The 13,294-nt window shown below is 37.0% G+C and overlaps 1 protein-coding gene across 2 annotated transcripts in view; it reads left to right on the top strand.

Moving 5' to 3' along the window:
- DLC1 (DLC1 Rho GTPase activating protein) overlaps positions 1-13,294 on the top strand; it is a 266,008-nt gene that overhangs the window by 219,121 nt on the left and 33,593 nt on the right. For both annotated transcript variants that reach the window (XM_025169576.2, XM_007421121.4), the window contains 2 exons: positions 5,791-5,862; positions 11,572-11,653. In XM_025169576.2, the coding sequence (XP_025025344.1) occupies positions 5,791-5,862; positions 11,572-11,653 (154 nt within the window). The remainder of the gene's footprint in view (positions 1-5,790; positions 5,863-11,571; positions 11,654-13,294) is intronic.

Raw genomic sequence — 13,294 nt, 5'->3', positions numbered from 1 at the left:
TGCTCACGTTATTTTTGGGTAGGGTTCTTCTGTTTTTATTTTTTGCTATTGAGGCTTTGCTTTCTAGAAAGTATATTTGATTCCTGGAAAGTCCCATGCTCTACTTGCTAGGGAAAAATGTGTCTAATGATGTTTGGCAAGAAAGAATGGAAAAGAGGTTGATATTTGAGGCATCGGTATTAGCTTGACTTAACCATTGAAGTATGCAAAGTTTACACAGAAACAGTAGAACCATCTCAGTCGGCCAGAGTGAATAAAACAGGATAAATTATGAATGTAATGAAAGGATGCATACAAACAGAATATATATATATGTGTGTGTGTGTGTGTGTGTATGTGTATGTATATGTATATATATATGTGTGTGTGTGTGTGTGTGTATTCTGATTATTGAGATTTCATTGTCAGCCTCTGTAGCACAATTGTATACTGGTGATTTTTTTTTTTTTTTTGCCCCTTGGTGATCAACTTTCTGCCCCTTGGTCCAGAAGAAGATGTGCACCCCTGCCTTAGGCCAATGCTGGGGGGGGGGGGTGTCAAAACAGCCAAGATGGTAGCTGTGATGGAAGCCTCACCCTCTTTTCTGTGCCATACATTACTGTAACAGGGAGTGGGACTTTGTGGGGTCATGACTATCATCTTGACTTTTCTGACCTTCTGAAGATCCCCTGCATGTAAACACCAGGAGTCTTGTGGCTCCTTAAGGAACAAACCGACTTTATCACATGTGCTTTTGTGGATCTCAGTCTACTTCATCTGACATGTTTGTTGATATCATTTGACTGGAGAGGAATTTCAGTTTTCAGGTCTTAACCTGAAAGTTGCTTAAATCACATAGTGAAGTTCTTATCCCAAAAATGTGTTCTCGTAGTTTAATTTATATTTTTGGAAATTATTTAGGGAAGTTTCCTAAAAAATTGTACCTATTTTCAGCTTTATAGAAGAGTGCTTTGCCATCTATTTCTGTCCATATAGATTGCTAACATTTAAATAATCATCCTTGGGTTTCCACTTTCAAATATTTGCCTGCTGTATATTTTTAGTTTATCAGTGAGTATTTCGCATGCTGCTGTCATGATAACCTTAACTGTTCATATTTTATTTAGTATTCTCTGAAATAAGCCAAGTGCATAAAGGCCTGAGATAGATTCACATTTCTGACTCCATTTAAATACTGACAAAAATGATCAACAAACTTTTTCTGCCTGGAGTAGGGTGGTGACCGAGTCAAATGAATGAATGCATGCATGAATGAATGGATTATAAGCAAGAAATACACAGTATTTTCTTGCACTTTGATTCTGCAACCCAGCATCTATCAACCAGGCTCATTGTGATGTTAAACACATCTTTACTTTTAGTGCATGGGTTTTTTAAAAATTCAAATAACATCAGCTCAGAGGACTAATGTTTATGGATGCTGCAGATGTGAAGAAGGAATGCAGCCCTTTCCTTCCCAGCTGTAGCACAAGCAGTCTTAAAAGATCTCTTTGGGGAAAATATTCTTTCCAAATGAATCAGATCCCATCAAAGGAGATTCTTTTCTGAGAACTGAAGCAGGAGAAGAAAGAGTTACATACTCCTCTAGGCCTCTGGTTATCACATACCCAGCTGATAATATTTGCCTCTTTTAAAACCCTGAATGTTAAATACAAAGATAAAGTCACATTAGATAGTGATTGAACACATTTGATCTCTGCTCAGGTTGTTCAGTCCCAGCCTAAGGGTGGAACTAGACAGCCAGATATCTGAAGTATTTCTTTGTCCTTTTTTACATATAAAGGGGAAGGAGATAGCAACCTACACAGAAATAGGCTGAAAGAAACTCAGTCTTCCTTCTCTTTACTTCATTGCTCTCTGTTGCTATTAAGCAGATTTTCTCTAGGCCAGTAGTGATAAGTAGAAATTGCTTTAGGCTAAAGCTTGGAAAGGGAAAGAGCTTACAGTTTAGGATTTGATCTAATTACCTGGGTTCTTCTATATGGTTCTTCTTGATGTGTGAATAATTGCATTTTGTATGTTGGTTAGATCATGCTTAAGATGCATTTAATTAACCTGCTCAAGTCAGGTTTGGTTCAAAATATATGCCTTTGTAGAATTGGAGAATCTCTCACTACTAAAATGTTTATAAGTTAGCAATGGGCAAAAAGAACTTTGGGGTTGACTGACAGATCTTGGTTAATTTGCAATGGATCAGTATGTTTATGGTTTCCACTTGGCTAAAACAGTAATAAAATGTTCGACCAAATAAGTTAAGTAAGGGGGGAAAAAGTGAATGGTTGCAGAGAGACCAAGAGTTCGTTTTGGGATGAAATGAATTATGAATTTGATGCTTGAATGCATGGCAGGTCTTCCTGCTGAATGTTTCCCTGTGCTCATAAACACCTTTTTCCTTAATTCTTAGCACATGTCTGCAGAGCTGTTATCTAGCACTAAACTGGCGTACCTCAAGATATTAGTATACAATGTAGTAAATTCTACAAAGGTTGATGTTTCTGATGTGGATTGCATAGTTGATATGAGAGAAGCAAAGTGCTTTCCTTAGCTGATTCTGCAATATTCCGAAACAGAATGGTTGCAGTGTTTGAGAGAGAGATTATACATATATAGCTAGCATAAGATGTGGCAGGATGAACGAAGCCTAATATTGCAGCCTGCCTGCTGCATAAGTTCCAACCTAAGAATGGCAAACTCCTTTCGGCCTTGTCATGTGGTAGCACCTAGCTGTTCTTGGATTATCTTAGGAAGCTAAACAAGGTCAGATAATACCTGAATTATACCTGGATAAGAGACCAATAAGAAACCTTAGGATAGCCTGGCAAGTAGAAAAACAATCCCCAAAGAATGCAATGACAACCCACTTGTACTGTTGTGAAGAAAACTAATAGGGACATCCATCAAATTAAGTCAAGCCTACTCAAAGATCCTTATGCTTGGAAAATTAAAAAGGCAATTGAAAAAGAGGATGACCAGAGAAGTGGTGGCTAGATACTATCACTGATGACACAAACAGACCCTTACAAGAGCTTATAAGAAGCAGGTGCTGATAGACAATCCTGAAGAAATGATATCCATCAGGTCATGAAGGTCCAGAAGAGAATGAATGAACGAATGAACAGCAAAATTGTACTATAGTTAACACCTCAGAAATTGCCTAATGCGTCATGATTACACTTTCAGAAAAATGAGGGAAAAACCAAATAATTGGATTATAGTAGCTTTCAAAACAGCCCACTTGTATCTGAACTCTTTTACCCTGGCCTTCAGAAAGACTAGATATGGCCAAGGCTAAATAAACAGTAAAAAATTGACTGTTGGCCACCATTGTTCAGTCAGCCAAAATTTTAATGGCAGGAGGTTTATTTTGATGCTAAATGTTTTTAAATGGGAAAAGGATGCTGTGGTCATCAAATGAATAATTTAGGCCTGGTAAACAGACTTAAAATATTTATAGGATTTGGGAAGCTTTGAAAAAGTAGAACTTTCATTTTGCTCCTCTCTTTAAACATTTACAACTTAACATTATATATGGTTACTCAAAAGGAAATCCCACCATATTCACTGGCACTTACTCTTAAATGCCACTCTGAGTCATTTTTTTTTTCTGTTTTTAAGAGCTAATAAAACAGGATATTACAGCCAATTGCTGGATTTTTACATTTTAACTTCCTAACTTGAGAACTATATACTGTTCCTCATTTTGTCATAAATGAAGTTTGAACAATTTATGGACCTATTTGCCAATATTGGCTTTCAGAAGAGATCACATCTAAGTAGGGGCTGTGGAATTGCCCAATTTATCCTCCTTCCCCCTTCCATCAGCCCATGAATATTTATAAATGTAATTAGGATATGTTTCAAAAATAATAGAATAAGCTCCAATTATGCTTCTGAAGTGATTGTCATGGAGGACCAATGCAAAGGAAGGCCTTGTATGAAAGTAGCAATGCCATGCTCTCCTCTCAAAATCTGCTTTTTTGAACTGTCACCAAAGAGGAAAAAAGCATTGAATTGGGTGGTAACATTCTGCTGAGGAATTCTTTTAACTACCCATTAGTTTGCATGGCTTCCCGTTGGATTAATCCCATCCCCAAATACTTTCTAGGACCTAAAAGGATCTTGATTCAATTCAGTGGCCTCAGGTGCCCTTTTTGTCTTCAGATATGCAATTGAGAAAGACATAAAAAACAGCAAAGGAGCAAGAATTAAGCAGATGTACAAGAGTTGGTCTACTAGTTACTCAAAACAATGAATAAGCAGCCAGAAGCCCTCAGAGGAACCAGGGAGTATCCTTAGGGGTCGGAGTCCCTGTAATTCCATTTTTTAGCCTAAATTGGATTCTGGTGACAGGGTTGGGCTTGAGTGTGGACTACTATACCTTTGGTAATCAACTCCATAGCATGCCACCCAGCTTTTAGAAGATTAATCAGAATAATCTCATCTTCCATTTAAGCTCAACTGCTCATGGCTTCATAGACAAGTCCATATAATAAGAATATGGAAATGATCTGTCACTGCCTTCTTCTGTCAATGCCTGTGTTCTTATGTTGAAATTAAATGTACCTTTTTATTTGAAGCTCTAGAAAGAATTTTTTATTCTCTTCAAGTAATCCATATTTTTAGTTTACCTGTCAACCTCAATCTGTTTTCTGGGATCAATATCCAAATGAACTAGTCATGTTGGCACACTTGATAAGAAAACCAAGCATGAAACTCAAGGATCTTTACGTGTTCCCTTTCTCCTGGCCCCTTGAACCTTGAGCAGTGTTCTGAAGGAGTGAAAGTACTATTGGAGCAAATAAGGTGGATGTAAATGGAAACATTCATAAATGTGGTGGTGCTGCATAACTCTCTTTTTACTGTTAACCTGAATGGTGAACATGTCCTTGACTGAATGTAGCACAATGCCTTAGTTGTTCTTAGGATCAAAGTCCATTAGTATTATTTACATGATATAAAAAGTGGGTATTATCTTTATTAGATGCAGTATTTCAGTCTGCAAGATTATTGTATGTCAAAGAGACATGATTTACTAAATAATACTGGTGATTGTGTGGAAGGTTCTTTAGAACACATTACTTGTGAAAAGCACAAAGAAACATTTGTTGAGGTTTGCTTTTAAACAAAAGCAGTTTGTGCCGAACATTACCCTGGGAAGGTCTTCTTGGTTGTAGCACCTTTTTTGTGGAATACACTTCCAAGGCAGATGCCACTCGTTTTCTTTTTGGTGCGAGGCAGATACTCTTTTTCTTCCACTTTAGGCTGCTTTTTATAGTCTGTTTTATCCTTTTAAGTGGCTGCTCTGTTCTGGTGAGTTCTGTATATTTTGTGCTTTTCCTGTGTAGTTTTTGTTGTATTTTATTGTCCTTTGTTCTGGTTTCAGTCTGTTCAGAGAATGCTTTGTTACTGGGCAGATTAAAATATATATAATAAATAAAACAAGACTTGTACATGAGAAGTTTCATCTGCCACACCTTGTGGCAAAACCACCACATTCATAAAATGCTCCTCTCTGGATTGTAGCTATTATATTTAATATGAAGAACGTTGCAAAGCTTGGCTTAATTTTAATTGGTCATGGTGTAGTAGAATTGAATAATTCTATAAAGCTGTGAAAACAGAAGGTATAATCTAAAGTTAAAATAATAACACTTGCGCAATAAGTTGCATTTCAGTTCAGATCATTATGGTATATGTGCACATTTTCCACACACAACGTTTTAAGTTTTTGTTTGTTTTTTTAAGTTTGCCTTGGCAGTCACTAACTTGGAATTGTCTCTTTTTTTTCAGAGATTGAAGCTAAGGAAGCATGTGATTGGCTGCAAGCAGCAGGATTCCCTCAGTATGTTCAACTTTATGAGGGTAAGTAACAACACAGCTCAAAGTTGTATGATGCTGCTTTTTAATAATGGCATGGTTGTGCCATTATTACTTTACATAGAATAGATAATAACTGTAGACAGGTTAGAAGGTGACGGTATCAAAATTAACTTCACATACATGTGCTCTCTCTGTGTTTTACAAAAATAAGATTCTGTTGTGTTCGATGCCAAACTTCAGTACTGCTGATAAGGCAATCAGATTAAGGATTTTGGAATTATTTTGGAACAGTACATTACTATCTCAGTCCATGTTGTTCTTTTGTCCTAAGTAAGGGAAAAATTTGCTGCTAAAATTCAGCAGCAAAATGACAATAACACTAGGTAGACCAGACCATAAAATCAGCTCTACAGGATGTTTCCAACTACTGCTGTTGAGATTGTCTATAATAACGGTATCTGATAAGTCTGAATTTGCTGTACCTCCTCTTCCATCTTATAATTCAGTGAATTAGGGAGGTGTCTACTGAATATTACCTAGATGTTCTGGACTTAAAAAATGCCTTCACCCTGTTGCCTTGGCAACAGAGTCTGCATATCTCCATCAAAGTCATCTTCCTTACTCTCTAAAGGTAAAAAGTATGTAGCAGCGTGACTTTCTATCTATAGGATAAAAGGCTGGAGGATGTCAACTTCTTCTCCCAGAAGCCCTTTGGATTTTTACACTTTGGACTCACCTTCCTCCCTTAATGTAGCTGCTTCCATCACTTGTCTTCTAGGGCTACCTCACTTGGTGTCCTTCCTGTAATCCTGACCTATGAGAGAGATAGGACTTCTGGGGAATAAGAGGAAAGAAATAGAAAGAATTACATAATTTCTGTAGCAAGACTTCCCCTCCCTCCCTCCCTCCCTCTTTCTTTCTTTCTTTCTTTCTTTCTTTCTTTCTTTCTTTCTTTCTTTCTTTCTTTCATTTATATAGCCACCTATCTCACATGTGTGACCCTGAGTGGCATACAAAGTTAAAAACACAAAAACAATACTGTACCTCAAAATAACCAAAAACATAACAGCAAAAATAATTTAAAAAAACATTTAAAAAAACATAATCTGCAGGAGAATGCACTCAGTTTCCCTAGCAATATAACCACCTTACAAACTCCATACCCATGTTACTGGATCCCAAGCCAGATGGCAAGCTGTGTTTTCAGGCCCTTCTGGAAGGACAGCAAGGTTGGGGCCAATCTGACCTCACAGGGAATGACCTTCCAGAGGGCGGGTAGCACAGCAGAAAAGGCTCTGCTGCTCGGTTCTGTCAGATGACATTCCTGAATGGAAGGGACCCGCGACATGCCCTTCCTGCCGAATCTGATAGGATGGGTGGAGGTGATTGGGGAGAGGTGGTCCCTCAAATAACCCAGCCTCATATAATATTAAGGCATACTACTAGAAGATTTGACCTTTTGTCCTGTCTTTTTGGAGAAATAGATCAATTCTCCCAAGAGATAAACAAAATCAAACTTTATTAAAAAAGAAGAAAGATCAAATATAAGGCCTCTTCTTAACTTCATTTGTTAGCATGAAGTTACTCCCTGTTGAATGAAGGAAAGATACAGCTGCCTCAGTAGAATCATTGCTCCTGTTTTACTGAAAGGGAAAATGCAGTATTCCTGTCAGACCACAAGATAGTGATGGTCCACTACAAAGTGTTCATTTACTACTCAGCTTAGGATTTTACAGGGTTCCAAAACCTATCAAAGAAGTATGACAACTTAAAGATAGTGATGTCATATTAACAAACACAGTCCAAAATCTATAACAATGGGAATTATGCACTCTTCCTCACTCTGTACGGAGACAAAAAGGAACAACAAAATCGAAGGTCTAATGCAGAATCCTCCTAAAAACACATATCGATTACTACAGAAACAGCATAAATTTCAAAGTCAGGTTCTCTGCTACTTTTCCCTAGGTCTTCTCCAGCTCCTTGGGCCAATCCCAGCCATTTATCAGAACTGGAAGGGAAATGATACTCCCCACTTTTTCTCAGGTGAAGCTCCAGGTCCCCAGAAATCTCCCTTTGTCTTTTAAAAGAACAAAACTCTTTCTCTGTCTGGTGGGATAGGATTGAAGGAAACTCCTGAGTACATGTGCTAAACCCATGCCGGAGAAAAGGTATTCAAACTCATACTATGTCTGGTGTTTAGACTGGCAGACAGACTGCAGTATTGTGGATGTTGGCTGGATGTTGGCAATAAAGTGTTTCTCTTTTTTGCCTAAATGAAATAGAGCCCAAAATATGGTTGCTTATATGTACCTATTCTGAATTTAAAAAAGGGGTGGGGCACAAAAAATATGGTTCAAAATCTTCAGAGCTGCTCCATTTGAGTTACATCAGCACAGCATTGCTATGCTGTGATGATCATGAGTGGGCCAGTTTATTTTTAAAAAATAGTACTATGACTTCTCACTGGAAAAAAAAAAAAAGAATAGCTACCCCGACCCTAGGGCAAACATTGGATTCTAGACCAGGAACCCCAGAAGCTGTAGGACCAGGGGATTAGAGAGCCGTTCTTAAAATTGGCCAATAAATAAGTCCTTCCCTTTCCCTATTATTAGCCATACAAACTGCTGATGCCCTTAATATAAGAATGAGAAGGGCAATTGTTGGGGTTTTTGTTTTGTTTTGTTTTTAAGATTCAAGTGGCTATACATTACTCTTTCCTTGCATTTTTTGGAGTGAAAATTTTTGGTGGGAGGAGAAGCTGGTCTAGGAGTTATTGTGCAGACAGAAAGAATAGGGAAAAAATTGGGAGGGCAGAGACTGAAGCTGAATGTTGAGCTTCCAGTCTTGTTACTATTTTATACTCATTGACTCTTTTTTATATCATTAAAATCTTTTTACTAACTTAATTTTTAATTTAATTCTGGATCATCTTGAAACCTGGACCTTAAAACATTTCTAAGACTTTTGTCTCCAAATAGATAATTTGTTTTTTTCTGCATCCCTACATGCTCAGCTATTTTGTTATAAGTAAATTCTTAGTGACCATTGTAATGCTTCTTGGTGTTAAAGTTCTTTAAATGTTGCAACATCTGAATGTGTGTGTTGATCTGGTAAGCCTGCTAAATACCTGATTATAGAGATCTAGAGGTGGATTTCTAGTGAGAATTTACAGCTACAATGTTCAGTGGTTCAGGGTAGAGTTATACTTGCCAGACCATGCAAAATTTAACAGAGATAAAATATTTTAAAATTGGGCTAATGTTGGTTAATATCAAGGCTGTGCTTTAGAACATGACTCAGAAAGCATTTAATTGTCTTTAGGATTGTAAAAATCTACAGCATAGATCAGGAGCTTTCTTGTAGTTGGGCAGAAAATTCAGCATCAGCATCTCACCACAGCTGTTTGTTTAACTGAATAGAGATGTTTCATTATTTACTGCTGGACAATGCAGCACAGCTAAGCAGAGTGTTCTTAACAAATGATTCAGTTAGGCTTTAACTCACAGGTGCATTGGCAATGGTAGAAAATAATGACACTCACAGAGACAACACTTGGCAGCCCTTTTGTTTATCTGTTTAAGAACCGAGTTTCCTCCTATTATATTGTTCAGATTTAGGCTGGAGACCAAGCCAAGAAGAGTCTATTTTAGAAAATTAAAGTAATAATAACAGTAATATAAAATATCTCAACAGGCTAGCTCTAGCTATTGTCTACCTCTTTTTCTTTTTTTTTCAAAATTCTATATTTGAATGCTTTGATTTCTTTGCTCTGCCAAAATTTCTAGGAAGCCTTCCTTCAAAACAAGCTAAACCCTTTGCTATTCATCATAATTTATATACATAAAAATCTTCCCCTGATGCCATGATAGCAGCCAATTGACTGCTGCAGCCTTCTCTGCTGTGGAGCATTCAGAATAGGAGGAGATGAGAACTCCAGCATTCTCAGTCAACATAGCAATTAGTTGAGGATTATGAGAATGTGCAGTTCCCATTTATCTGGAGGGTTCCAGGCTGGGGGAAAATTATTATAGAACAAGATAGTCATGACAGCAGTAATGTGAAAGTAGCTCATGAATTTCTGGTTTCCCAGAAGGAAAGTCAGCAAAACAGGAAGTTCACTGAGCTTTTGACATAGGCTCATGTTCCATCTGGCTTTGATAAAATGCAGATTGTGCAGTAATCCAAGTCTTGGCATGTGGTAACAACAAGAGACGTTTTGAGTAGAATTTGCTGCAATTCATAAAGTAGTAGCAGTGCTGGTACAGGGAGACCCAGATTCAGATTTTTTTTAAATAATAACTTTATTTTTTTTTTAAAGCATAACAATGAAAAAATTAACAAAGACTAATATTAAGAAGAGAGTATAGAAAAAAGAAAGAAAATTTAGAGATAAGAGATATAAAAGATTAAAAAGTGTGAAAGACAAAAAGAGAAGAAAATCAAAAAGAAAAGAAAAAAATAACATCCGACCCTCCTCACAACACATATAAGTAACACTATACATCCAACTCTTCCTAAATCATAACTTCCATTATTTCTATTAATCCATATTATTTCTAATCATCAAAGCCATACAGCATTTCATTTTTTCCGTATCTTGCAAAAAGTCTAAAAAAGGTTTCCAAGTAGTATTAAAATTACACAATGTCTTATCTCAAATCAAAGCTGTCAATTTCGCCATCCCAGATTCAGATTTTTTACTCCTTGATAAACTTCCCTAGATGGCCAGTAATTGTGTCAGCTTAACCTACCTGACAAGGTTTTTAGGGAAGAACTTTGTTTACTGCCTCAAGCTCCTTAAGGAAAGATAGAGAAGCAATGCAATAAGTAAATACACATCTGTAATCTATGATTTATAGCTGTTGTCAGTCCTGTAGAATGTAAGATCAAGGACCATCTGACATTCAGGGATCTGCAGATGCTGGAAAATCTTACTTGTCTATTTACCACTGCAGGTTACTTGTAAATTTCCAGACTTCTTTCCAGATTCTCAGTGCTGTTGCTTCATTCTTGCTCTCTCCCAAGTGTTTATCTAGGACAGGTCTGCACAACTGAGAAAGCAAATGCAGCTTGTCCCTCGTGCATGGTGGCCAGGCAGGTGTTTGCCATGCCTTTGTTTTTGCAATCCAGGCAGGCGATGGAAAGAGGAGACTTACTAAACCCATGTGGGTTACCACACACAGCTAGTGGGCTGCCTTTTGCTTGATGGGTCACAAGAGCACAACCTTTTTTTCCCCCAGGGAAGAGAGACAATATAAAGCTTATAGAAGTTGATCCTTCTTCCATTCAGCTTGTAAATCCTTACAGGGCATTAGTATCAGCCTATTAAAATTATCTGTTTGGCTCTTGATAAACCTTAAAAAAAAACAATTGTTTGCTTTGTTGCTTTCCAGTGCTGCTGGAACTGCAAATCTGCTGCTTAAATGGTGTATATACAGACCCCTGGAAGGTTTCGTCAAAATGTTAATATTTGTTTTAAAGGCCAGATTGATTTTTCACAGCTCACACAATTTTGTATTTGGCTTCCTACATTATACCTTCCCCTCCCCTGCCTTTTCCTTCCTGTAACACATTCATTCCCCAGTTAAAGCTTCTGCACGTTTCATCCAAGATGATATAAAAAGAAATGTTTATTGTCACAGTTGGGTCCTTGTATTTGATCTCTTGGAGAGAGATGGTTTCTTTGAAAGAAGTTATCTATAGGAAGAACATTTTTTTCTGATTGCTCATCCATCTTGATTCTTACAGATCTTATCTTTCCCATTGACATCACTTCAGTGAAGAGAGAACATGATTTTCTGGACAGAGATGCCATAGAAGCCTTGTGCAGGTATGTAACAAAGACTGCTTCAGGGACCACATATTTGAAATGGAATGAGAAGTTGGTATCAGCTGGAAATACTATCATTAATTCTAAATATTGTTCATCATCCAAAAAATTATCATATTGCCTTCTTTTTTTTTAATGAATTGGGAAAAGTAGTCTTCCCAGATAGGATAGCTAACACTTCTAAGGATAGCTAACACTTCTTCAGTAGAGAGTTCCCAGATCAAGAAGAAAAGTTCCATTTGTGGCTATCTAGCACCCAAACCTTGTTTCCTTATTCAGCTCAACGTGGTTATGGAGTTTTGTCTTGGGCTGCATAAATAGGGCAAGGTGGGTTCATTGCCTTAGTTAAAGTTGCTCGAATGGTCATAGTAAACTTTTGGGTATATCAAGGGTGCTTGCTCCCCTGTTTCCACTCCCCACTCCTTGTCCCTTCACTTCCATTATATATGCACTCTATTTTTTTTATTTATTATATCAATTTATATATTTTATATCCATTTCCTCCATTTATGGTCTTTTAAGCATGAGAAGAACAGATCCATGATAGATAACACTAAATACAGTCCAGCATCTTCTCTCACTCAGATCAACTGTATGCTCAAGGAACCCATAAGATGATATAAATATAGTAGCACTCCTGCTATGTTTTCAGAGACCCCTGATTGCTAACTTTATCTTCTGTGCATGTGTTTAATTTTTACTTAAAACCATCTAATTTGGTAGCTTTCATCATGTCTTAAATTCCAGAGGTGCAGTGTGTGAAGACAAAGCAGTGAAGTCAGTTTCTCACAAGTCTTTGTGGAAGGGATAAAATTAAACATGCTGTTTGCAACAGCACCGCATTTAAGTAGTTTTGTGCCTTTTGATTCTGGTTGACTTAGACCTGGCACATCCATCTTGCTCTCTAATCTAATATAACACTAATCTACCTCTACTATCACATGCAATCTGCTGTGCAGATAAAAGCTGTTTAAAATGGCATTACTTTTAACACATTGCCTAAATAAGCCTTGAGAAAAATGAAGCTAATCATTTAACTCTACAGATTGTGCATTAGCCACTCCAGACATACAATAGGACAGATCATATGTGAACATCAAGGCATGTTTCACAAGTATAAAAATATATTTTATTACATTTCAGTTATTCTCTGTGCGCATTTTATTATATATATCACTCACCATGTTTCTTTAACCACAAAGGCTTAGCATGTGAATTTTTTTTCCTCCAGACTCTTATATCTGGACAAGTATAAGTAAAGCAATTCAAAATAGGTGCAAATCTGTATTTCTCAAAAGTATTCATCAATTAAAAAAAAATCAAATCAATTATGTGATCTGAAGTCTGGAGAAATTCAAACACATTTAGCAAGATAGGTTATAAGTTACCTGTAGACTATACTTCATAATTAAGCATGCATAATAAGCCAACCTTCTAAAAAAGGGGATTGCATTCTTGATTTAAAGAATATCATTCCCCTAAAACTGAGATTTATGCATGTACAGAAAAACAAAATCTGGTTAGGTAAGACTTGGCACAGGAATACAACACTTGTCTGCCAGTATGCTACTAGGAGAACAGTGTACATGTATAGCCTCGTTCCTTTCCTATTTGGAGATGAAGATTGCAATAACCAAGATT

The sequence above is a fragment of the Python bivittatus genome, unplaced genomic scaffold (genome assembly GCF_059951505.1).
Source record: "Python bivittatus isolate LINGU-HERP-01145 unplaced genomic scaffold, Pbiv_v1 ctg000070_np1212, whole genome shotgun sequence".
In the NCBI taxonomy this organism is placed as follows: domain Eukaryota; kingdom Metazoa; phylum Chordata; class Lepidosauria; order Squamata; family Pythonidae; genus Python; species Python bivittatus.
This window is presented reverse-complemented; position numbering and strand designations above follow the sequence as displayed.